Source organism: Silurus aristotelis, assembly GCF_946808225.1.
Source record: "Silurus aristotelis genome assembly, chromosome: 20".
NCBI classification, from domain to species: Eukaryota; Metazoa; Chordata; class Actinopteri; order Siluriformes; family Siluridae; genus Silurus; species Silurus aristotelis.
In genome coordinates, this window is record NC_139593.1 from 1,958,552 (window position 1) to 1,986,268 (window position 27,717).

At 40.9% G+C, this 27,717-nt stretch overlaps 2 protein-coding genes across 2 annotated transcripts in view; both read left to right on the forward strand.

Annotated features, from left to right (window-relative positions):
• The window catches only part of LOC310715880 (uncharacterized protein), a 184,087-nt gene that overhangs the window by 131,503 nt on the left and 24,867 nt on the right, over positions 1–27,717 (forward strand). The gene's annotated exons all lie outside the window — the stretch shown is intronic.
• Positions 590–27,465, forward strand: LOC310715589 (uncharacterized protein). Its single transcript, XM_083522102.1, has 15 exons — positions 590–686; positions 7,676–8,011; positions 8,442–8,690; positions 10,734–10,789; positions 11,679–11,874; positions 18,942–19,022; positions 24,414–24,678; positions 24,798–25,221; positions 25,866–26,106; positions 26,191–26,439; positions 26,599–26,674; positions 26,759–26,801; positions 26,913–26,999; positions 27,125–27,181; positions 27,322–27,465. The coding sequence occupies exons 1-15, from the start codon at positions 629–631 to the stop codon at positions 27,370–27,372; spliced, it is 2,469 nt and encodes an 822-aa protein (XP_083378228.1). The 5' UTR covers positions 590–628; the 3' UTR covers positions 27,373–27,465.

Here is a 27,717-nt window from a genome sequence, read left to right on the forward strand (position 1 = left end):
CATGGGGTATATCGGTAGGAAAATGCTGATCATGGAGCCACCGGGACGGAGGAAAAAAGGAAGACCAAGGAGGAGGTTTACGGATGTGGTAAAGGAAGACATGCAGGTAGTTGGTTTGTAAGAGGCAGATGTAGAGGACAAGGGGGTATGGAGACTGATGATCCGCTTCTCAATGGGAGAAGCCAAAAGCTTAAAACATTCTTTACGTGCTTAGTCCACCACTGATGCTAACACTGTTTTGGGTTTTAAAAAAAGAATTTCTATTCAAAAGTCAAAACTCTTAGAATTGTGAGCTTTTTCTATTATTTTGTTGTTATGTCTCAGCTTGGATTATCTAATGTTTTTTTTTTTTGTAACAGGTTTAATTGTGGTTGGTGAATATTTGATTGTTTTAATGAAATTAAATTAACTTGGTTAAGAGAGGTGCGAAATCTTCTGTCCTGGAAATGTTACAGCTTTACCTCTGACTGTTACGAATCTTTGACACTGAAGACTCCTTACATAAATCTAAAATAAATTCAAGAGCAACATATCTTTTTCTTAAAAAAAAATGGAAAATGGTTTAAACTATTTTATTTTTTGCAAGTCATTTTTTTATTTATTTAATTATTCTATAGAACCTTAAGTAATGATGTTCGTAACAATGGAGTCTCCACTTTGTCAGATTTTTCTCCTCATGATCTCAGGTGAGTTACACATTTTATCATTACTGCCCCCCCCCCTCGCTCTTTTAGCATACTACTGCTAGCTGCTACAAAGCGCATGCCCACTCAGAGCGTGATCATCTATTTCTGTGTTTAGGCTCAACATAGAATTGTTTTGGTCTATGTCACATGTCTTTTTTATTGTTATTATTATTATTATTATAATTTATGTAATGTCTCCACCCCTGTATTGTCATTGGTCCTTATGCTACCGTGTCTTTAATCACAGGTGTCTTTGTTTTTAGTGTTGATTATGTCTGTATATTTTCCCTGTTATTTAAATTTTTTTAAACAGCCAATTCGGTTTGTTTTCTGTTTTTTGACCTCACTTTTTCATTTTCACATGCTAGTTTTGCTTTGTTCATGTTTTAAATCAAAGCTTGATTTATAAAGCACATTTAAAAACAACAGCTGTTGGCCAAAGTGTTATACAGAATTTAAGCATAAAATAAAATACAAAATACAACAAAATAAAAGTCAACATAGGACACGGCAACAGATAATACCCTAAAGCTATGCCAGTGTGCTTACCTATGATCATACGCAACAGTAAAAAGATAAGTTTTAAGAAGAGACTTAAAATTAGCATATGTTGGTGCAGTTCTTATATAGGGTGGTAACTTGTTCCATATCTGTGGAGCAGCCACTGAAAAGGCACGATCTCCTTTCAATTTCAAACGTGTCCTAGGAACAGTCAACTGAAGACTACCTGTTGACCGAAGTTCCCTAGAGAGATTACATTGGAACAGAAGGAGATCAGAGATATCGGATGGAGCCAATCCATGGAGACCTTTATAGACAAACAGAAGTGTTTTAAAATGAATACGGAATTTAACTGAAAGCCAGTGGAGAGAGATCAACACTGGTGAAATATGTTCCCTCTTCCTAGTTGCAGTTAACAATCGAGCAGCAGCATTTTGGACAAGTTGAAGACGAGACATTAGAAACTGTGAAACACCCAAGTACATTCATTCATTCATTCATTCGTTCATTTATTTATAAAAGCACATTTAAAAACAACCCAGGGTTGACCAAAGTGCTGTACAAATTAGAATGAACAGGTACAGGTATACATTACAAACATTACAAAGAAAGCAATAAATGAATAAATTAAGAGCTTAGAAGATGTGTTTTAAGATTTGATTTGAAAGAAGAGAGTGATGATGCCGACTGGATCGATGCTGGAAGGTTATTCCAAAGTTTAGGGCCTACTATTGCAAAAGCTCGGTCTCCACGATGCTTTAACCTCGTTCTACAAATAAAGAGCATTCCGAGAGTGCCTGATCTGAGGTTCCTAAAGGGGTTATGATGGTATAAAATCTCAGAAAGGTATATAGGCGCTAAACCATGTAGTGCTTTAAAAACAAAAACTAGAATTTTAAATTCTATACGCAATTTTACAGGTAGCCAATGCAAAGAAGTTAAAATCAGATTAATATGATCAAACTTTCGTTTTCCTCTTAAATGTCTGGCTGCAGCGTTCTGTACTGTTTGAAGACGTCCGATCAGAGATTGATTTGCTCCATAATAGAGCGAATTACAATAATCGAGACGTGAAGTAATAAAAGCATGGATAAGTAGTTCAAAGTTCTTAAAAGATAGAGCAGGTTTGACTTTTGACAAACGTCGTAGGTGAAAAAAACATGATTTGACGACAGCATTAATCTGTTTATCAAACTTGAGCCCTGAGTCAAACAGAACACCAAGATTTTTTGCATATGGAGTAACATAAGAGCTTAAGATGCCGAGGTCTAAATTGCTAAAATCATAAAAATCACTTGGACTAAACAGTAAGACTTCAGTTTTGTTTTCGTTTAAGGATAAAAAATTATCGGAAAGCCAAGTTTTCACTTTATGAAAGCAAAACAACAGAACCTTTAAGGAGCTTGGATCACTGTGTTTAAAGGGGAGATACAGTTGGGTGTCGTCAGCGTATAAATGAAATGATACTCCATGTCTGGAAAAAATGGAACCCAATGGCAGCAAGTATAGGGAGAACAGTGTTGGGGACAGGATGGATCCCTGAGGAACACCACAGGAAAGACATGCAGTAGAGGAGGTATGTTGGCCAATTCGGATAGAAAACAACCTATTAGTTAAAAAAGACTGAAACCACTTCAAAACGATACCCTGAAAGCCTAAAAGACTTTCCAGTCGAGAGAGAAGAATAGAGTGATCAACCATGTCAAAAGCAGAGCTGAGGTCTAAAAGGACCAGAGCTACAGCGCTTCCGTTATCTGTAGCCAACATAATGTCATTGGTAACTTTCAGTAGAGCAGATTCAGTACTGTGCAATTTTCTAAAACCTGATTGAAATGAATCATAAAATAAGTTAGACTCAAGAAAAGAGTTTAGTTGGGTGAATACAACCTTTTCTAAAATTTTTGAAATGAAAGGGAGATTAGAAATTGGCCTAAAATTAGCAAGGTCAGACACGTTAAGATTTGGTTTCTTCAAAAGTGAAGTTACAGAAGCATGTTTTAGGCAGTCAGGGACCGTGCCAGTACTCAAACACATATTAATAAAAAACACGAGTTCAGGACCTATAGTGTCAGCAACTTGTTTAACAAAATGTGAAGGAATACTATCATATGGGCAGAAGGTAGGTTTCAGATGAGCAATAATATCTTTACAAATCTGAAGAGATATAGGACAAAATCTGTTCCAAGTAGAGGAGCACCCAGTAATTTCAGATAAATAATGCAAAGCAGGTGATGGTTGTGGCCTGGACTTGGTTATTTCGTCAGTAAAAAATGTTAAGAAGTTTTCACATAAAAAATCAGACACATCTGAAAAAACATCAACAACTGGATTTAAAAGACAGTACATTACAATAATCTAATCTGGATGAGATAAAAGCATGTATTACAGTCTCCATGTCTTTTGATGTTAAGAATGACTTCATCTTTGCAATATTCTTTAGCTGATAAAAACAACTTCTAACTACAGCATTGATCTGTTTATCAAAAGTCAAGGCAGAGTCAAAAGATAATGCCAAAGGAGAGCCAAAGATTAAGACTTAGTCTTAGACTCATTTAACTGAAGAAAGTTGGCAGACATCCACTCTTTAACATCTCTCAGACAATCGGACAAACACTAGAAACTGGAGACATCCTTTGGGTGCACAGGAACATAACACTGAGTATTATCTGCATAACAGTGATATTAAACATTGTGCCTCCTAAATATTGCATACAGTGGAAGCATTTATAAAGAAAATAGAACAGGACCCAAAATTGAGCCCTGCGGGACCCCATACAAAACTGGTGCACAAGATGATGAATATTTACCAGTCTCTACAGAGAGGGTACGATCCTTTAAATAAGATACAAACCAATCTAAAACACGTCCTTGAATACCAATTTGCTATAAGCGGTTTAAAAGAATGCTATGATCGAGTGTGTCAAATGCCGCACTAAGGTCCAGCTGGATTAAAACTGCACAATTTCCAGAATCAACAATCAGCAATAAGTAATTTAAAACTTTTAGCAATGCAGATTCTGTACTGTGTTGAGGTCTAAAGCCAGACTGATATTAATCGAAATTACCATTTTCCTGTAGAAAAGAAGAAAGCTGATTAAACACAACCTTCTCCAGAAATTTTTATAAAAACGGTAATTTAGAAATGGGACGGTAATTATTTAGATCTGTTGAATCAAGATTTGGTTTTTTGAGTAGTGGCTGTATGGTGGCATGTTTAAAATAAGATGGGACTATCCCACTGATTAAACTGCTATTAATTATTGACAGTAAACTAGGATTAATAGAGTTAAGTGTCTCTAATAAAAGACAAGGAGGGATAACATCCAACGAACAAAAAGTGGGCTTCAATTTGTTCAATTTGTTAATGCTCTAATTTGGATTATAATAAATATTCTTACCCACTTGCATCAACTTCTGCTATTGTGCATGCTTTCACTACACATCTATATGACAATCACAGCTACACAAACTGAAAACATAAAAAATTTAACCAGCAATATATTTTCTGTATTTTACACTTTAATTAGAATCACAAGGTTGGGTCTAATTTACCTATATTTATATATATATATTTATATATTTTTATATATATTTATTCATTCATTTTCTCCCGCTTATCCGTAATTCGGGTCGCAGGGGCAGCAGTCTAAGCAGGCTTCGCCTTCGACTGCTGCCCAATCCTCACAGCACCGTCCCTTACAGTCCCTCCTGCAGGTGGTGAGCCTACGGGAAGTATATATATATATATATATATATATATATATATATATATATATATATATATATATATATATATATATATATATATATATATTTATATTATATACAGTATATATAGTTATATATAACCTGCAGTTATACATTACGCTTATTACGCTTATACAGACGCTTATACAGATGCTGCGTCAACAACGCTTTGGGAACGCTTCCACGCTGACAAAGGTCAGTGGGGTTTACCAGCCCGCAGCGTTGCAGATGTCATTGATGTAAACTCCAGAGGACGAAGCCTTAGAGGCTGCCACAATACAGGTTGAGTGTGCTCTGCCCCCAAAGGGAGCGGGGTGACCAGAGGACTTGTAGGAGGATGCAGTCATATCCACAATCCACCTGGTAAGCATTTGCTTGTTTGCGAAGAAGCCTCTCCTCGGAGGACCATAGCAGATGAATGGTTTTCTGACTTCCTCCACATACTCATTTTGTGGATGTAAATGTCCAGTGCTCACACCGCACACAGCTGGTTTAGCTTTTCCTGGTCTGGGGCTTTTAAAGAAGGGGGATAGAATGCCTGTAGCCTAAAAGAGGGCATCTTAGGGCCATACCCCATTCTAGGGTATAGGAAGGCACTGGCCATGCCTGGAGTGAACTCCAGAAACAAGGGGGCCACAGAGAGGGCCTGAAGGAATGGAGGAAATGGCCAAAAGGAAACTCAGTCTTAACTGTGAGGAACCTTCAAGATGCCCCGGCAAACGGCTCAAAAGAGGGGCTCGGATAGAGCCTCCAACACAACAGTCAAGTCCCACACAGGCACTCTAGGTCAAATCGGAGGCCTCAGCCTCTGGGTGGTGCAAAGAAAATGCATCACCAGCAGGTCTCTGCCCAATTTGGAAAACTTCTTGAACGACTTCCAGCACTAAACCAACCGGGCAATTAACTGGATCCAGTTGGTGTTGATCGCACCATACAATGAACAGGCGCTATCTATTGGCATATGACCAGCTCTGAATTGGAGATTGGTCTCTACCACCTTGATGGGGAGACTGGACCCTCAGAGCTGTGCCCCATCAGGGGCCACAGCAACAGTCTCCACAACTCTGGGTGGGGGTGAGCTATTGTGCTCCTTGCCCGAGAGAGAAGATTCCTCCTGCTAGAAATCTCAAGGAGGGTGTTCAAGAAGGGCAACCAGGTCCAGAAACCATGGTCTGGCTGGCCACCGTAGGGCAACCATGAGGAGATGGACTCTGTCCCATCAAACTCTCTCCAGAATTTCCAGAAGCAGTGCAACCAGGGGAAAGGCATACAAGCGTAGCCTCAGCCTCGCCTGAACCATGGCGTCTAGTCCTAGAGGGGCTGGAGGTGTAAGGGAGAACCAGAGAGGACATTGCGATGTAATTTGAGTTGCAATCAAGTCTACTTCATCCCTGACAAATCTCTCCCAGATCTGCTCCACCACTTGAGGGTGGAGTCACCTTTCCCCATGTCTCAGCCCTTGTCTCAAAAGGGTGTCTGCTCATTTGTTTATACGGCCCGGGATGTACACTGACCTCAAGGAGAGCAGCTTCTCCTGGGCTCACAGGAGACTCTGGCACGTCAGCTTGTACAAGAGGCATGAGCGCAGACTTCCCTGGTGGTTGATTTCAGACCACCAAGGTGTTGTCCAAGCGAACCAACACATGGTGACCTCTGCAGACCCACCGAGACACGTCTGGTAGAGCTTTCCAGGCTGCCAGGTAGTCTGTTAAAGGTTTCAGTCTCTCGAGACTGACCTCTGGTATGCCTAGACCCGGAGCTACACCCATGGAGGCTGCAAGTAATCCAGTTCTGCTACAATACTAGACGGAAATCAAGAAGAGTGCATGCTGGAGCTGGCCATGCCCTGAAGCACTGATTGTGGCAGGGTTGAACAAACCAGGTTCCTGGGGGTGCTGGGGCACGGCAGGCTCTGCTTTTTACAATGCTCTGCTTTCGAACCTCCTAATGATGGGAGGGGCTGAGATGTTCCTGGGGCTGTGCCCACCAAGCAGCCTCGTGAGAATGACATGAAAGGAACCGCCAAAATTCTGCAGACTGTTTCTGGCCTCCTGAAACCTATCAACCATAATTACAGAGGTGCCAAATAGGCCAGTCGGCATCAGAGGGGCGTCAAGCAGCATGGCCCTGTTCTTACTGGAAATATCCGATAGGGTGAGCCGTAGGTGTCTCTCGGTGGAGATTAGGGCAGCCATAGACTAGCCAATGGCCGCAGCGGTCTCTTTTGTGGCCCTAAGAGCTACATCCGAATTGCTCCTAGACCTCCTGGCTGCCCGGGAGGAATGGCTAGCTAGTGTAACCGGTGGTCTGTCCCTGTTACACTAGCATCTCTTCAACCTGGGGCACCGAACCATAACCACACTCTTTTAATCCCACAACAATGTGGATTTGGCATTGAAATACCAAAAAAAGGCCAAATACAGCTTAGCCCACCAAGGTGTTAAGGTCCAGAAAGAACAGCACACCCTGATGTGGAGATTGTAACATAAGTCGCAGAAAGCACTCTTCAAGCTTACTGGATAGAGGGGCTTTCTGCTTATTGGCCAGCTAAGCCAGATCTAGCTTGGCTACAGCATGGGTCACAACCTTACATGATTACACACATGATTCAGAGTGTGGACAACACGGAAGCATTTCTCAAAGCGTTGTTGACTCAGCTTGAGTTCCTGAAAGGGAACTCAGTGTTTTATGGGGCTCAGGATAATGATCTCTAATCACCTCTTTCATGTGTCATGTTTCAGGAGCTCTTGGGAATCAATGGAGTGTGAAATACAGCAAACATCCCTGTGCTGTAAAAGGATCTACAGTGGTTATGGAGGCCACTTACACACATCCAACAGATTGTACAGTGACACACAGGTTGTGGTTTATAAACCCAGTTACGGGTGTAGAACCGACTGATCTGCGTAATGAATCAGGTTACTCAGGCAGAGTGGAGTATTTAGGAGATAAACAGAATCACTTCTCCCTCAGACTGAGTGATGTGAAGAAATCAGATGAAAACATGTACAGCTTCAGATTCATAACAACTAAAGATAAATATCAGGGTGAAGCTGGAATTACACTCAGAGTTACAGGTAAATAAAATCATCTTATTCTCTACATGTGTCAATCAGACCATAAACTCCTTTTAGCTACAGGAGTTTTTTGTAACAAATGAATGAAAAACTCTAAAATGTTATACTGAATTACTGTTTTCATGAAACACCACAAAACTCTGATTAACTCAAAGAACAAACACAGACACTCATTTACTTTTGGCAGAAATTTTTTCAATTGTTAGTAAACAGAAGTCCTCCAAACCTCATTCAAACACAAAAACAGACAATTTACCACTGTTCACACACACACACACACACACACACACACACACACACACACACACACACACACACACACACACACACACACACACACACACACACACACACACAGGTGGGGTGATTGAGGTAAATGAGCAGGTGATTATTCACTGATGCAGATTTAATGTTTCTCTCATTGTATAAGATCTTCAGCTGATCGCTCCTGCAGAACTGACAGAGGGAGAATCAGTCATTCTGACCTGTAAAACCTCCTGCAGTCTGACTGATCCACCATTCATCTGGTACAAAAACACACATGATTTAACCACAAACACCTTCAAGAGCAACGAACTCCACCTGCAGAGGGTCAGCAGTGAGGATGCAGGCAGTTATAACTGTGCTGTAAGAGGATCTGAACATCTCCCATCTCCTGCTCAATACCTCAGTGTCAGATGTGAGTTTTATTGACCTTCTTATTTATTATCTCAGTATTTAATAAAGTAAAACAACACAAATGATTTGTGTAATAAAAATGATGATACTGATAAATGTCAGTATCAGAGTCATAACAGTTTGTTTGAGGGGAGTTTATTTGTTAAATATCACAGACTCATTCATGTATTGTTATAGAATCCTAATCTCCTTCACTGATCTCTGAGAGGATGTTGGTTTTAGTTCTTCTGTTTCTGCTGAACACTGAGCCTTGAAGGCAACTGGAATTTTTTATTTCTAGTATCTTTTAATTTCACTTTTCATTGACTAGAACATACACAACTCCGTGTTGTTCATCTATCTTTTAATTGTAATTTTTACATTTAGTAATTACAATAACTTTGAGTGTGTGATTAATGATTTTGTAAAAACAATTTCAGTGAGAAGGTTAATGTATTTTAGGCTGCTTGATGGTGTAGACTTGAAGATGCCACATATATTCATGACTAAGAGTCCAGGAGTTCACATGGAAGGAAGCACATGTTAAGAAAAATAATGTACATGGGATTATAATGGGATTAAAATTTTAGACCTCTGTGATTTGGTGTCTTTTAGGAGGTTTAGTTTTGTTAAAAATATTTTGGACAAATACAATAAAATCTCTTCACTGAATCCCATTTTAACCAATTATACCCATATATCAAATATATTTTTAAATTAATTTTGAAATATACAGAAAATAGCCAATAGAAATATATTTGCTAAAATGTACACGCATATATTTTCTATAAATGGGGGAGTGGTGGCTCCAGCGGTTAAGGCGCTGGGTTACCGATCGGAAGGTCGGGGGTTCAAGCCCCGGTATTGCCAAGCTGCCTCTCTTGGGCCCTTGAGCAAGGCCCTTAACCCTCTATGCTCCAGGGGACCCTTACGAGAAAAATAAATCAAGGACCTTGACGTCGGAGCGACGTAGGGCCGCCTTCCCGTGGGCTCACCACCTGCAGGAGGGACCGTAAGGGACCGGTGCTGAGAGGATTAGGCAGCAGTCGAATGCGGGGGCCTTGACAGCCCGATCCCTGGACATGGAGAAGTGTCTGGGGAATCTGCTTAGACTGCTGCCCCCGCGACCCGAATTACGGATAAGCGGGAGAAGATGAAATTAAATTAAATTTTCTATAAATACTTTTTGACCATTTTTTTTTTTTTTTCGAAAATATATTTTAAAATAATAAAAAAAAAAAAAATTTGCAATCCATATATTTCAATCCAAGAAAATACATTCACATTTATAAATTTATATACATTCATACATTTAAAGAAAATCTTTATTTTATGTACATTTATAGCTTATGACAGATGCCCTTATGCAGAGCGACTTACAACTGAGCAGGGGAGAATAAGGGCCTTGCTTAGGGGCCAAGCAGTGGCAGCTTGGTGGTGGTGGGATTTGAACTTTTGACCTTCCGATCCAAAGTCCAATGCTTTAACCACTGTTCTCTCCTAACTACCATTTTTTGTCTAAAACATGTACATATACGGCACCATTTCACAAATCAAGGCAAGGAATATTATATATACAGTATATATATATATATATATATATATATATATATATATATATATATATATATATATATATATATATATATATATATATATATATGTGTGTGTGTGTGTGTGTGTGTATGTATAATAAATTATATATTTTTCATGGATCCTTTGATCTCCATCCGTAGTCTACTGTACTGTTTTTGATTTTAAAAATATATTTTATTGAACATCGCAACATACTACATATATTGAACATATATTTTAAATATATTTGGCTAAAAATATATTAAGGTTAACAGTGTTTACATGCAATTGGTCAATGATTTTCCTAATATGAAAAAGTCTCTTCATTTTTAATAAAGTTGGTGTATTTTTGGAATGGCCCACATATTCTCAATAGTGAGAAGTGCTAAACATATTTAAATACTGGCTTCAGGTATTGATGAAAGATCCACATAAGCCTTAATTATGAAAATGAAACTGCTTTCTTCACTCTAATCATTACATTTTCTAGATCATCCAAAGAACGTTTCTATCAGTCCCTCTGGTGAGAAAGTGGAGGGCAGTTCAGTGGATGGATAGATAGATAGATAGATAGATAGATAGATAGATAGATAGATAGATAGATAGATAGATAGATAGATAGATAGATAGATAGATAGATAGATAGATAGATAGATAGATAGATAGATAGATAGATAGATAGATAGATAGATAGATAGATAGAACTTTATTGTCATTGCATAGTACAGGTACATAGCAACGAAATGCAGTTTGGCATCTACCAGAAGTGCAAAATGTAGCAGTCGTGCAAAAGTGCAAATAAATATATGGCATATTTACAGCAAGTTATAGTGATATGTAAACATATGTGAAGTAAATAAATACAAAGGCAGTAACAGTGCAGAGACGTGTGGACATCAATTTAGAGTACAAGTCGAGTAAACAGTCTACTATATATATATATATATATATATATATATATATATATATATATATATATATATATATATATATATACACACAGGTTATATACACAAATGAATGAAATGTTGGGCAGAATGTACAGTAATGATAAGTATACACAGATAAAAATAGTGCAGATGTAATGAGAAGTAAAAGATATACTATGTAATATGTACATGTATTGTACAGAGGTTATATACAGTGTTTGTTTTGTGTTTGTTTTGTGGTGATTTAGCGGTGTAGTGTAGAATTCAGTAGTGTGATGGTGGATGGAAAAAAGCTGTCCCTGAACCTGCTGGTTCTGGTGCGCAAGTTCCTGTATCTCCTTCGTGATGGAAGGAGGTTAAACAGTTTGTGACTGGGATGGGAAGAGTCCTTGATAATGTTGTGAGTTCTGCGCAGACATCTGCTGTGGTGAAGGTGCTCAATGGCAGGTAGTTGGGTGCCAGTGATGCGTTGGGCGGTTTTGACCACCCTTTGCAGGGCTTTTCGTTCGAATCTGACCTGCAGCAGTGATGCAAACCCACCTGTGGAGACCTACACCTGGTTTAAGGGAAAGACATCAGTCGGGAAAGGAAAGACCTACACCATCTCTAAAGTCAGCTCTGAGGACAGTGGAGAGTACAAGTGCATGTGCAGTAATGAAGTCGGTCATCAGAACTCCACCAGTGTAACTCTGAATGTTCTGTGTAAGAAAAAAATGATGAGGACAACGAAGATCATAATGAAGAAGTTTATAACAGCGTAGCAGTGACAAAATACACGAAGCACTTTGGATTCCTCGGAGTCAGAAAGAACCCAGTGCAAACTCTGCCCAGATATTTTATATTGTTCTTCCCTTTGAAGTATAGACCGGAGTTATCCTTTAAATGTAAATTAGATATAGGACATGTGTGAGGAAACAAAAGGCTGGGGAAGACCATTCTCGGGGGCGGAGGTCAGCAGGTGGTAATCACCAGTATTAGCACCTTTGCTGGTGCCGGCCCCCCCAGCAGGTCAGGAAGGGGTATTGTGTGAATGATAATCATGGTCTCAGATACCTTTTGGTTAGAGATAGTCCTTGGGGCTTGCTGCTTCTCCCAGACTGATTAAATTATGTCTATGATTCTGATTGATACAACTGAAATTCTACATAACTACTTTTGTGAAATGTAAGCCGTTTTGCGGTTGAGCTTATTTTGATATAGCGTAGGGTGGAATCTGGGTTGAGGCAGTCTGTAATTCTTACAGTCCCCCCTTTGATGCTTTTGGCCCTGAAGCATCACATCCACTCCCTTTACACAGATTACACCTCCTGTCTTAGGCAGGTGCCCAGTGGCGGTGAAGCCCTGCCTTAGGTTGTCCTCCTTCGGCCCTCAGAGAATCTTACCCGTCATTGGAACATTCACCTCATGCACACCGGTTATCGCTTCATCCCATTCGGCATGCTTACAATGCAGGTTTCTACTAAAATTTTTGTTATTTGTAAAATCTTATCCATCATTGGGTCATCAACTTAGGCACACCTGTTTCATCCAATTAAGCAAACGTATTAGACATATCTCTATAAAATATTTGGCTATATGTAAAATTTTATCTGGGTTTGGAATAGAGGCCTTCAGGAACCATCATAACCAATAGAGGCATCTTTACCATGAACAATGAATAATCTGACATTTTAACACAAAATGAATATCATGTAACATAATACGATATCATAAAAATAGTAAAATTACATACACAAACAGTAAAGTCTTTCATAAACGATGGGAATGTCCTATAGTAAACATAGAACTGTCTGAAATCTGACATCTTAACATGGAACACATACAACATAATATTTGGCCAATAATGAGGAATATAACATACATACAGTGATCTTAAAAGTTACATCCCAAATTAAGCCGGAATAGGAAAAATACGATTCTGGGATATTTTTTATCAAACGAATTGCTCTTCTGGTTCAAATGATGTCTGTTGATATAGTCTCGTCTTCACCGAACCAGCAGGAAGTGCTGGTTGTAGCTCTGCGTATTCTTGCATTATTCTCCTTACTGGAAAGGACAATGCTACCATCCGTTCAGCCATCTTTGTTTGGTGATTCTGAAAAACTCAGGGAAACAGAAAGAATTGCCCCCCTCCCCTTTTCACACATAAAAGTTCTCAGTGTATCTGGAGTTTCCTCTGAAAACACTGGGCACATTAACAATAAATAAACATTGAATGCGATGACAGCCCATTACCAAAGCAGCACTTAAGTTGAAGGTGCAGCACCTCTAAATGCTGTGGGAGAAGCATTACATGTTAAATTTCAGCAGTTAACTCTATTCTTTACTGTGGCATTGTTGGTGTTACTTATGGTAGAAATAACCCATACAATTCCACCTTGAGAGATTGGTTCAACATAGTTAACACACACACATTGAATAATCTAATGACTAAATAATTGTTCTATTAGCTCAGCGGTTTCTATCGACATACAAACTTAGACCTTTCCTCTTATCTTAGCTTGTCAGCAGTCACTTTAAAACATGGCTAATAGGACAAAACTTAGCTAGATCATTATCAAATTGTAGTTTAAATCTCCAACATAAGATTACTGATTATGGTTAACATTTACAGCTCTGAAAGGCCTAAATGCTACAATTCTACCCCAAATCCAGTCTTATGCGACAATTTTTAACTACTTTGGTGTATATGTATTACAGTGCATTAACAACTACAGCATCACAAAGCCTGCAATAGTCGAAATTAATACACAACAGTAAAAACTTTAGCTACATTAGCCTAAATGCACTTGAGCACATTAACAACTGTTCAACACCAGCTAAATTCACATTAGTCTACATCTATGTTCGCTACACGTGTAACTTATAGCATATGTTTTCATAAGAACAACTGCAAGGACTGTCATTTTAACAATATAAGCTTAATTTCGAAGTTACTTTAAACTAAATACTACTTGGACATCACAGAAATCTTTGTCGGGACCGAAATGCATAAAATGCAGTAAGTCGTTAACCAAGGCAACATTAGCAAACAGAGTTTTTACTCTTAGGGGACAGCTAACCATTTTACTACAGACCCCATAGCCTTATTGAATACTGCAGTGAGTTCACATAAAGTTTCTTTTAGATGCACAGTTACCTGATCTGGGTTATCAGAATGCATATTTCTACGTTGAAGGAAATAGGGTGGTGGACGTCTCTTTCCTAAAGACCAGCATTTGTGGACTACGTGGCCAATCTTGTGGCAAAAGGAACACAATTTACTTTGCTTATGATGCAGCTTCAATTGCTCACATTCTTCCGTGGTCTTAAAATCTGGATTCTCAACACCTAGTGCCGATACAGGATGAGACGTCTTTGAACTAGAATTACTACTGTAAAACTGTATCATCTTAGTAATAATGTCATTGTATTCAGATAAATGTGTCACATGCATTGCTATAGCAGAGTGGGTGAGGGGATCACATTTCTTAATCAAGGCAGATTTGAAGCTAACATCATTCTGAGTAATATCAGGATTGCCACTGAAAGTTTTAAAGGCATCAAATAATCGCTCAGAAAATGCCACTGGGTGCTCCCCTTCTCGCATGTGAATGTCAGCTATTTTATCCCAGTTAACTGACATCAGCCCTAACACTTCAAGCAGTGCCTGTTTCCTCTCAAACTTATTTGCATTTCTGTCCTTTACTTTCTGAGTTAAGGCTCCAGACAAGGTGTCAGGCAAACAAAGGGTTAACAAAATGCATGTGTCACCATCCGTACATTTGTAAATGTCGGCATATCGTTCCAGATTTTTCAGAAAATCTAAGGGATCCTGTTTTACAGGATCAAATTTCCCAATATTCTTAATCACAGTTTCTAGTTCATTGGGGCTAAACCCTCTGACCAGAGTCGAGACCATTGGCTCCTCCCCTCCTTCATTAGCTCTCACAGTTGTAGTGACGTGAATTGGTGCTACTGGAAATTTAACTGTAAAGTCAGAGTCTTTACTATTAAGTAACTGAGACTCTCTCTCCAAACCCTCATTACTGTCTTTCTGCAAATTTAATATTCCTGGAACTCGGTTACACAATGCAACATCTACCAATCTTTTACTGGGATTTTCCTCAATTCTGCCATTATTTTTTAGAAACTGACAGGCAGCATTAGATTCCTCCAAATCCTTAAACAAGGATTCAACAGATGATTTGAGCATACTGTTGTTAGTTTTCAGAAATGCGATCTCTTTCTGCATTCTGTCCTTTTCTTCTTTCCATATAGTTTCAGTGATTTGGTAATTTTTTGTATAAACGTCTCCGATACTGACTCTAGAAAGAAGTTGCTTATTTTCAGACTCAAGCTCATCTAACTTCCTCCTGGTTACCTTATAGGAGGCAAAAACTCCCTTAAGGGCATTTGCAATTTTTCCTTGTTTATTCCTAGGCATTTTAGGATAAGTTTCAAACTTAGAAACAGCCCATTCATAAGGCTTATCACTAACCTTCTCTATTCCATCAAACATCCCTTGTGAGCCGTGTTTAGCGATGTACTTAATAATCAGCTCTTCAATTTCCAAAATACTCCAAAGTTACAACTACCCGTTATGTAGATACTTTAATATGATTGTTTGTCTATTTATTCACAGCAACAATAGTTGTAGTACACAATGAGTCAACTGCAATAATATACCACAAACAGGTATAGATGCAACGCTGTCAAAATACAAAACAAAACCACACTATGTGTTAAAACAGTGTCACAGTCCGTCGGACAAACTTATTATATACGCGTTTTTTTTTTTTTTTTTTACCAACCGTACATTACCTAGTTGCCTATAAATAGCCGTGAGTTCATGTACCGATTGAACTTTTACAATAATACAACAAACTGTTTAAAATATTCTGTTGTCACAAGACCGCGTTATATCCTAAACCAGTACGTAGCCACAGTACTTCGGGCTTAAAACATGAGTTTAAAACAGTGTCACAGTGCGTCGGACAACCACAGTACTTCGGGTTACTGTTAAACTTTATAGAGCCGCTGTGCGTCGCGCTCTTTACACTACTACCAGTTTCACTTACGTCAGAAACTGTAATAGTACTCTCACAGAAAGTTTCAAATACTTTAGAAACTTATAAACTTAAGCACTTTGCTTCAGTTACTTTAGAAACAATAAAATTCCAATACAACTCTGCCGCCACACTACGTCGGGCTGATTCAGTTCCGTTAGAATCTTACACAGAAATGTACAGAATTGGCTTAAGAACTCCTCCTGCTTATACTAAATAAACTAAATATTTTTCTTGCCCTTAAAATCTTTCTTTTCTAGATTTTTGAAAACAAGGGGTTCCCTAAAATAAAATAAAAGCATAGAAGAAAGAAACCGTTTTCTTACCTTTCCCCGCTTTTTTTTTTTCGAAAATCCCTCGCTGGGTGGCTCGCCAATGTAAGAAAAAAATGATGAGGGCAACGAAGATCGTAATGAAGAAGTTTATAACAGCGTAGCAGTGACAAAATACACGAAGCACTTTGGATTCCTCGGAGTCAGAAAGAACCCAGTGCAAACTCTGCCCAGATATTTTATATTGTTCTTCCCTTTGAAGTATAGACCGGAGTTATTCTTTAAATGTAAATTAGATATAGGACATGTGTGAGGAAACAAAAGGCTGGGGAAGACCATTCTCGGGGGCGGAGGTCAGCAGGTGGTAATCACCAGTATTAGCACCTTTGCTGGTGCCGGCCCCCCCAGCAGGTCAGGAAGGGGTATTGTGTGAATGATAATCATGGTCTCAGATACCTTTTGGTTAGAGATAGTCCTTGGGGCTTGCTGCTTCTCCCAGACTGATTAAATTATGTCTATGATTCTGATTGATACAACTGAAATTCTACATAACTACTTTTGTGAAATGTAAGCCGTTTTCGGTTGAGCTTATTTTGATATAGCGTAGCGTGAAATCTGGGTTGAGGCAGTCTATAATACTTACATCTGTGTAAGTTAAAGCTGAAGATCTTTTTACGTCCAATACAAGATTAGATTAGATTAGATTAGATTCAACTTTATACAACATATACAATGGTAATAAGTTAATGGTGAGCAGCAATACAAAGAAACAAAGTGTGCAAATGAGCATAGTTTTGTGTAAACAGTCCGTGCAATAACAAAGTGTGAGGTGAGAAATGATCAAGTGTCCAAGTGAGCATAAGATTTTGTGTAGACAGTCTATTAGCGAAATAATGAAGTGTGAGGTGTGGGGGGAAATGTGGTAGTGTATCAGTGAGTGGCAGATTTTAGTAAAGAAACAGCTCTAGGAAAAAAGCTGTTCTTTAGTCGGCTGGTCCTGGTCCGGAGGCACCTGAAATGCTTGCCGGAGGGCAGAACAGAGAACAGTCTATGGACGGATGAGAGGAGTCCTTAAGAATGCTGCGAGCTCGATGCAGACATCGTTTCTTTTGGATGTCCTCCATGAACGGGGGTGGGGTCTCTGTGATGCGCTGGGCAGTTTTTACCGCCCGCTGCAGTGCCTTATGCTCTGCAACAGAGCAGCTCCCATACCAGACTGTGACACCGCTGATTTTTCTTAAGTGTCCTCAGGAAAAAGAGGCGCTGGTGAGCCTTCTTGACCAGACTAAAAGTGTTGATAGCCCAGTACAGGTCTGCCGAGATGTAGATCCCAGGAACTTGAAATTGGAGACGCTCAACAGCCATCCCATTGATGTGGGTGGTGTCATGTGTGCCTCTTGTCTCCTTCCTGAAGTCCACAATGAGCTCCATTGTCTTGGAGGTGTTAAGGAGCAGGTTATTATCATTGCACCATGTGGCTAGGTGCTGAATCTCATTCCTGTAGGCAGTCTTATCATTGTTGGTGATGAGACCGATCACGGAAGTGTCATCTGCAAACTTGATGATGGAGTTAGATCCATTCACAGGCCTGCAGTCAGAGGTGAAGAAGGAGTAGAGGAAGGGGTTTAGCACACAGCCCTGTGGTACACTAGTGTTAAGTGTGATGGTGTTGGAGCAGATGGAGCCGGATCGAACCTGCTGGGGTCTGTTGGTCAGAAAGTCCATGACCCAGTTGCAGGTGGAGGTGTTAATGCCCAGATCTACAAGTTTGGCTATTAACTTGGATGGAATGATGGTATTAAATGCTGAGCTAAAGTAAACAAATAGCATACTTGTATAAGTGTTCTTATTGTCCAAGTGTGTGAGCACAGAGTGCAATGTCATGGAAACTGCATCTTCTGTGCTCCTATTGCTGCGGTAGGCAAACTGGTGAGAGTCTAATGTGGATGGTAGAGAGTAATTCAGGTGTGCCAGGACCAGCGGCTCAAAGCACTTCATGACAATAGGTGTCAGTGCTACAGGGCGGTAGTCATTTAGGCACGTTGGGTTTGAGTGTTTTGGCACTGGCACAATGGAGGTGCATTTAAAAGCAAATGGGAACAGCGAAGAGTGAAATGGAAATGAGAGCTTTTAGGGGGATTCGGTGTCTCTCGTTAATGCCGGGAGCGGCAGCGCTAGGCAGCGCGACAGCTGCCGAGGGGGGTGTGGCAGGTGGATTCCTAACAGGTAAACAATGTTTACATACAATTGGTAAATGATTTTCCTAATATGAAAAAGTCTATTTATTTTTAATAAAGTTGGTGTTATATTTGAAATGGTCCACAAATTCTCAATAGTGAGAAGTGCTGAAAATATTTAAATACTGGCTTCAGGTATTGATGAAAGATCCACATAAGCCTTAATTATGACACCGAACTGCTTTCTTCACTCTTATCATTAATTTTTCTAGATCGTCCGCAGAATGTGTCCATCAGTCTCTCTGGTGAGATTGTGGAGGGCAGTTCAGTTAACCTGACCTGCAGCAAGTCAAGTCAAGTCAAGTCAAGTCAAGCGCTTTTCACAACAGACATTGTCTCAAAGCAGCTTTACAGAAAACAACAGTGAAGGTGAATGGTGTGCGTTTGTCCCTGATGAGCAAGCCGTGGCGACAGTGGCAAGGAAAAACTTCCTTAGATGATATGAGGAAGAAACCTTGAGAGGAACCAGACTCAAAGGGGAACCCATCCTCATATGGGTGACATCAAGAGTTTGGTCATAAATCTTTCAACAATACAGAACAATTTGTGATCATCATAGATCCAGCAGCAGCTTCTCCATGCCAGGGCCTTTGAACACTCGGCATCTACTTCTCCATGATCATCCATAGGTCCATAATCTTCACGAGGTGGGACGTGACTGGAGCTGGCCAAACCTCAGGATGCCTCGGGATGGGGAGAGAAAGAGAAGCAGTGGAGAGGAATTAGCGTAGCTGCTGTTCATGATATTAACAGCACAAGTTGATAATGTGCATGTAATCATATATTCTGGAGCACAAGGTTGTGATGTGATGTGTGTGATGTGTGTTATGTGTAGGCTTTGCTAAAAAGATATATTTTTAATCTACACTTAAACTGGGAGAGTGTATCTGAACCCCGAACACTGTCAGGAAGACTATTCCAGAGTTTAGGAGCTAAATGTGAAAATGATCTACCACCTTTAGTGGACTTTGCTATTCTAGGAACTACTAGAAGCCCAGAGTTTTGAGATCTCAGGGAGCGTGACGGATTGTAGCGTGTTAAAAGACTGGATAGATACATGGGAGCCAAACCATTTAGTGCTTTATAAGTGAGTAGCAGTAGTTTGTAGTCTATTCGAAACTTAATAGGAAGCCAATGTAGGGACGATAAGATCGGGGTTATATGATCGTATTTTCTTGACCTAGTAAGAACTCTTGCTGCCGCATTCTGAACTAACTAAAGCTTGTTTATTAATGATGCAGGACATCCACCTAGTAATGCATTACAGTAGTCTATTCTAGAGGTCATAAACGCATGGACGAGCTTCTCTGCATCAGATATAGATAACATATTTCTTAGCTTAGAAATATTTCTAAGGTGAAAGAAGGCTGTTTTTGTAACTTGATTGATGTGATTTTTAAAAGATAAGTTGCTGTCTAAAATAACTCCCAGGTCTTTTACCGTTGAACTAGTAGTTACAGAACAACCGTCTAAATGCAGGCTGAGATGCTGGAGCTTCTGTGTACTATTTTTTGGGCCAATGAGCAAAATTTTCGTTTTATCAGAATTTAATAGCAGAAAGTTATGAGTCATCCAATCTCTTATTTCTTTAACACACTCAGTTATGCGAGCTAATTGAGCTGTATCGCCTGGTTTGGATGAAATATATAGCTGGGTATCATCAGCATAACAATGGAAGCTAATTCCATGCCTTCTAATAATATTTCCTAATGGAAGCATGTATATTGTGAAAAGCAGGGGTCCTAGAACTGACCCTTGTGGCACGCCATAATTTACTAGCATTATCCTGGATAGCTCTCTATTTAAATCTACGAAATGGTAACGATTGGACAGGTAGGATTTAAACCAGCTTAATGCCTGTCCCTGAATACCGATGTAATTCTGTAAGCGATCGAGGAGAAGATCATGATCTATAGTGTCGAAAGCAGCACTAAGATCTAGTAAAACTAATAGGGAGATGTAGCCTTGGTCTGAAGCTAAAAACAGGTCATTAGTGATTTTAACTAGAGCAGTTTCTGTGCTATGATGGGGCCTAAAACCTGACTGAAACTCTTCAAAGATATTGTTCTCCTGCAAGTGGTTACATAACTGGGCAGCGACAATCTTTTCTAAAATCTTAGACATAAATGGGAGATTTGAAATTGGTCTGTAATTCGATAGCGTGTTTGGATCCAGATTAGGTTTTTTAATGAGGGGCTTAATAACTGCTAACTTGAGGGATTTAGGGACATGACCTAACGATAGTGAGGAGTTAATAATATTCAGAAGAGGCTCACCAGCTGTATATAACACTTCCTTCAGTAGTTTAGTGGGAATTGGATCTAACTGACATGTTGTTGATTTAGCTTTCATAATAGCATCATACAGCTCTTCCTGTCCTATACATGTAAAACAGTGTAGTTGTGGGGTTGTAAGCACTAAACGGTTTGGCTCCCATGTATCTATCCAGTCTTTTAACACGCTACAATCCGTCACGCTCCCTGAGATCTCAAAACTCTGGGCTTCTAGTAGTTCCTAGAATAGCAAAGTCCACTAAAGGCGGTAGAGCATTTTCACATTTAGCTCCTAAACTCTGGAATAGTCTTCCTGACAGTGTTCGGGGCTCAGATACACTCTCCCAGTTTAAGTGTAGATTAAAAACATATCTTTTTAGCAAAGCCTACACATAACACACATCACACACATCACATCACAACCTTGTGCTCCAGAATATATGATTACATGCACATTATCAACTTGTGCTGTTAATATCATGAACAGCAGCTACGCTAATTCCTCTCCACTGCTTCTCTTTCTCTCCCCATCCCGAGGCATCCTGAGGTTTGGCCAGCTCCAGTCACGTCCCACCTCGTGAAGATTATGGACCTATGGATGATCATGGAGAAGTAGATGCCGAGTGTTCAAAGGCCCTGGCATGGAGAAGCTGATGCTGGATCTATGATGATCACAAATTGTTCTGTATTGTTGAAAGATTTATGACCAAACTCTTGATGTCACCCATATGAGGATGGGTTCCCCTTTGAGTCTGGTTCCTCTCAAGGTTTCTTCCTCATATCATCTAAGGAAGTTTTTCCTTGCCACTGTCGCCACGGCTTGCTCATCAGGGACAAACGCACACCATTCACCTTCACTGTTGTTTTCTGTAAAGCTGCTTTGAGACAATGTCTGTTGTGAAAAGCGCTATACAAATAAACTTGACTTGACTTGACTTGACTTGTTGTAAGTACGATTGTGTCGGGAGATGCTGTCAGTGGTTGAACTGCCACAATTGTTTTTGGAATGTTATCTATTTTTTCAGTGAAGAAATTCATAAAGTCTTCACTACTAAACTGTGATGGAACACATTTTTCAGATCCCTGATTTGTTGTTAGTTTAGCTACTGTACTGAAAAGGAACCTGGGATTGTTTTTGTTATTTTCTATGAGTTTGCTCAGGTGTTTAGCTCTAGCAGCTTTTAGCGCCTGTCTGTAGCTAAGCATACTGTCTTTATACGCAATTCTAAATACCTCCAATTTAGTTTTCCTCCATTTTCTCTCCAGATTACGTGTTGTTCTCTTTAGGGCATGCGTATGACTATTATACCAAGGTGCAGGTGCTTGTTCTCGAACCTTTTTTAACCGGATGGGGGCAACAGTGTCTAAAGTGCCAGTGAGGATAAGGTCTATGTTGTTCGCCATCTCATCAAGATGATCAGCAGTTATGGGTTTAATGTGAAACTGAGATAAATCAGGCAGGTTATTTATGAATCTGTCCTTAGTGGTTGGAATAATAGTCCTACCAAGTCGATACCGTGGTGAAACACGGTTAATCTGCTTTACCGGTAGTGTGTACAGTATGAGATAATGGTCTGTGATGTCATCACCCTGGGGTAAAATATCTATATCAGTGACGTCTGCTCCGTGGGAAATTATTAAGTCTAGTGTGTGGTTAAAACGGTGGGTTGGTCTGGTGACGTTTTGTTTAACTCCAAAAGAGTTTAGTAAATCGACAAATGATAATCCTTGGGCATCGTTTGCATCATCTACATGAATATTAAAATCTCCTACAAGCAGCACTTTATCAAAACTGATCAAGAGGTCTGAGAGAAAACAAGCAAACTCATGAAGAAAATCAGCGTAGGGCCCTGGGGGTAGCAGTGATGCAAACCCACCTGTGGAGACCTACACCTGGTTTAAGGGGAGGACATCAGTGGGGAAAGGAAAGACCTACACCATCTTTAAAGTCAGTTCTAAGCACAATGAATCGGAAGGTCTGGGGTTCGAGCCCCGGTATCGCCAGGCTGCCACTCTTGGGCCCTTGAGCAAAGCCCTTAAACCTTTATGCTCCAGGGGTCCCTTATGAGGGAAATATCAAGGTCCGTGACGTCGGAGTGACGTAGGCCCGCCTTCCCGTTGGCTCACCACCTGCAGGAGGGACCGTAAGGGATGGTGCTGTGAGGATTGGGCAGCAGTCGAAGGCGGGGGCCTGCTTAGACTGAATTATGGATAAGCGGGAGAAAATGAATGAATGAATGATTGAAATCTCCCTCAACAATAAACGCAGCTCCCGGGTGAACAGTCTGTTGTTTACTGATGGCTGCATAAAGTTCTTTCATAGCGAGCTTAGCACCAGCATCTGGGGGAATGTAAGCTGCTGTGATATTGGTGGAAGTAAACTCCCGTGGTAGATAAAACGGTCTACATTTAACCATGATAAACTCCAGGTTAGCTGAACAATGACTCTTGACAATAACAGAGCTCGTGCACCAAGCTTTGTTAACATAAATGCACAATCCACCGCCTCTGGTTTTACCGGAGCCATCTAATGTCCTACCTGCCTGGAGTGTGTGTCGTCCCGCTAGCTCAATAGCGTTGTCCGGAATGCAGCTGTGTAGCCATGTTTCCGTAAAGATCATGACTTTACAGTTCCGAAGTTTAATGCTGTGAGTGATGCTGAGTCGAATCTCCTCCATTTTGTTTACCAGTGACCGAACATTGGCGAGGAAGATGCTGGGTAAAGAGAGCCGGTGTGGTGTTAGCTTTAGCTTAGCTTTCACTCGACCACGTTTCCTCCGCCTTTGTTTACGAACTTGACGCCGCCTGCGAGCACTTCTGCCTGGCTGGGTAGAGTGAGCGGCCTCGGGTGTTCTGGTGATCTCAGGGAGGAGATGAAGGTTGTCGATAAAACTGTCGGGAAGTCGTAAACCAATATCCAAAAGCTCACCTCGGGTGTACGATGTAAATGCACAGCTGTTAATTTTTTATGGATACTTTGCTCTCCATCCTCATTGTACGGTAAGTGATTTAAAAAACATTTTATTGAGCATCACTGCATACATCTATTCAACATATATTTCAAATATATTTGGCCCAAAAAAAATATATATATATATCTTCGGAACATGAGTAATCTACGAAAATAAAGTAATCCACAGAACAGAAAGTAATCCTCGGAACGGAAAGTAATCCACGGAATGGAAGGTAATCCACAGAACCAGCTGGAAATGCTGGCAGCCTCGAGCAAGGTTGGTGTCCATAGCCATAAAGTAGGTCCGACACGAGTGAGATGGAAAGAGAGCTTTTATGGGGAATCGGTAACAGGAGCGGCAGAGCGAGGCAGGGGCGGCACCTGACGCCCCAAAACCACCCACGCCAGGCGGGCCAGGGCACTCCGAGGAAGGCCCCGCCAGCCATCCATGGTCGAAGGAGGAGGCCTGGAACACACTGCCCAGAAACCAGGGAAGGCTAGGAAGGACCCGAGGCGGGGTGAAGTCCACTGCGGAGATCTGAGGCAGAGCAACACCCTGTGCAAAGGTCCGGAACTGAGCGACGGCCACTATGGAGATCTAGAACCGAGTGATGTCCACCACGGAGGTCTGGAACGGAGCACCGCCCTTGGCGAAGACCGGAGGCTGAGCGACGTCCTCTGCAGAGATCAGAGGCAGAGCAACGCCCTCAGCGGAGTCCAGAGGCCTTGCGACGCCCAAGATTCAGAGAACGTATGATGCCCATGGCAGAGTTCAGAGGCCGAGTCACGCCTTCTGCGGGACTTTGGAGCAGAAACGGGGGTCCGAACAGTGCCCTCTGCAGGTACGCCGTCCCTTTCGCGGCCAGGCGGCGGTGTTATGGCACCCTCGGCGGAACACTGAAGCTGAGCGGCACCCTCGGCGAAACACTGGAGCTAAGCGGGACCCTCGGCGGAACACTGGAGCTGAGCGGCACCCTCGGTGGAACACTGGAGCTGAGCGGCACCCTCGGCGGAACACTGGAGCTGAGAGGCAAAACTCTGGAATGGTGCGGTGCATTTGTAGGAACTCTGGAAAGGCATGGCGCGCTCGTGGAAACTTTGGGACAGAGCGGCGCACTCGTAGGAACTCTGAAACGGAGCGGAGCACTCGTGGGAACTCTGGAACAGAGCAGAGCGCTCGTAGAAACTCTCGAACGGAGCGGAGTGCTCATGGGAACTTTGGAACGGAGCGGAGCGCTCGATAGGAACACAGGAACGGAGCGGAGCGTTTAGAGAATCTCTGGAACGGAGCGCCGCCCTCAGAGAAAATCTAGTCACAGACTTGGGGATCCGCCATTGTCATCCTGAACATCCCAAGGAGTTGCCTGATGAATTTGGCGTAAAAGCAAAAATCGCCTCCTTTCAAGCTCCAGAGCTTGCTGGGGAAATCTGAAGCAGAGTTTGGCTGCCGATTAATCGCGGTAGGGATCGCGGTATGGCGATCCCGTTTTCGGAAGCGGAAGTAGCTCTATCATGGCTTTATTGTATTTCAGTACAAACACACACACACCAATAGTAAAGTATAATGGAAATGAGAGCTTATATAGGGAATCGTTGTCTCTCGTTGATGCCGGGAGTGGCAGAGCGAGGCAGCGTTACAGCTGCCGAGGGGGGTGTGGCAGGTGGATTCCTAACAGGTTCACAGTGTTTACATACAATTGGTCAATAATTTTCCTAATATGAAAAAGTCTCTTTATTTTTAATAAAGTTGGTGTTATATTTGGAATGGTCCACATATTCTCAATAGTGAGAAGTGCTGAAAGTATTTAAATACTGGCTTAAGGTATTAATGAAAGATCCACATAAGCCTTATTTATGACACTGGACTGCTTTCTTCACTCTTATCATTAAATTTTCTAGATCGTCCAAAGAATGTGTCCATCAGTCTCTCTGGTGAGAAAGTGGAGGGCAGTTCAGTAAATCTGACCTGCAACAGTGATGCAAACCCACCTGTGGAGACCTACACCTGGTTTAAGGGGAGGACATCAGTGGGGAAAGGAAAGACCTACACCATCTTTAAAGTCAGTTCTAAGCACAGTGGAGAGTACAAATGCATGTGCAGTAATAAAGTCGGGCATCAGAACTCCACCAGTGTAACTCTGAATGTTCTGTGTAAGTTAAAGCTAAAGATCTTTTTACATCCAATACAAGATAAAACTATTATAGATTTACTTCATATTTACCAAACTGTTTTAGATCCGCCAAAGAACATCTCAGTGTCTATCAGTTCCTCTGGTGAGAAAGTGGAGGGCAGTTCAGTGAATCTGACCTGCAGCAGTGATGCAAACCCACCTGTGGAGACCTACACCTGGTTTAAGGAGAATAAAACATCACCTGTAGGATCAGGACAGAGTTACAGAGCTCTACAGAGTGGACTGTATTACTGTAAAGTTCAGAATAAACTCGGCTCTGAGAGATCAGCTGCAGTGTCCATCACTATAAATGGTGGGAGATTTAATTAGACATTACTGTTTTATCACTACTCAATCTTACATTCTGTGGATGAACTACTACTTTACTATAACTTTTCTCTGTGTGTGTGTGTGTGTGTGTGTGTGTGTGTGTGTGTGTGTGTGTGTGTGTGTGTGTGTGTGTGTGTATCAGATGTCTCTATAATTGTATATGTGACTGTTGGATTGGTTGGACTTGCAGCCCTTCTCTCTGTACTCTTCTGGCTGAGGTGAGAATAAATGTGTTGATACATTCATCATTAATTCCTCTAAAGATGTTTTTGAGGTGGAAATATTTCACATTTTATGAACAGATGCAGGAGACAGAAGAAAAAGGCAGATGAAGGTTACTATCAGGTGAGTTAATACAGACCTGTCCATCAGGGTGGCTGCTTTGTTCATAATAAACTCTTACTGTAAAGATCTTCAGCAGAACCTGCTCATGTTCTTCACCCCTCCTCTCTGCAGAACGTTGGGCTGAGTGCTAAAGACGAGACGTATGCAGCTCTTGACCCTGCAGGCCGGAAATCTGATGATGGTTATCACACACTTGCAGTAAGTTTTAACTGAAACATACAGTTACTGCTAGAATGAAGGTTGGTGTTGAAGGTGTAACAGAATAATACTGTATTTTATTGCTGTTAATAAAATTTAATAAGGCGTGGCCTCTTAATTTACAGGTTTCTCATCCCAGTCCTCCTGATGACACGCTCACTTCTGACTACTGCAATGTGGAAGTGAGTTTTAGTTTTTAAACCTAAAACCCCTATTTAAATAGAGTATTGTGATCATGTGACTTCTTTTTATTTGATAGTGTGAGTTACAATACACAGCTGATAACTACATTTCTGATGTTCCTGTGTGTGTTTTCTTTTAGACTTTGAGGATCATGATGAAGAGAATGAGTCCTAAAACAGCTGATGAATAGAGAGAACTCCTCACTGAAGTGGAGAACCTGAATCACTTCTTTACACCAGCAACATCAACAACTTACAGCCATTTAAAACTGTTATTATCATTTCAAACCATCATTCAAAGCAGTGAAGTGATGTTTTATTTACCGTAATTTCCGGACTATTAAGAGCACCAATATATAAGCCGCACCCACTGAATTTCACAAATATTTATATTTTGAACATAAATAAGCCGCACCTGTCTATAAGCCACGTCTACACTGAAACTAATGAACTTTACACAGGCTTTAACAAAAGACACGTTACACACGGTTTAACGGGTGAAATATGCTTTGCTTCCTTTAGGAGCATAGCGGTAT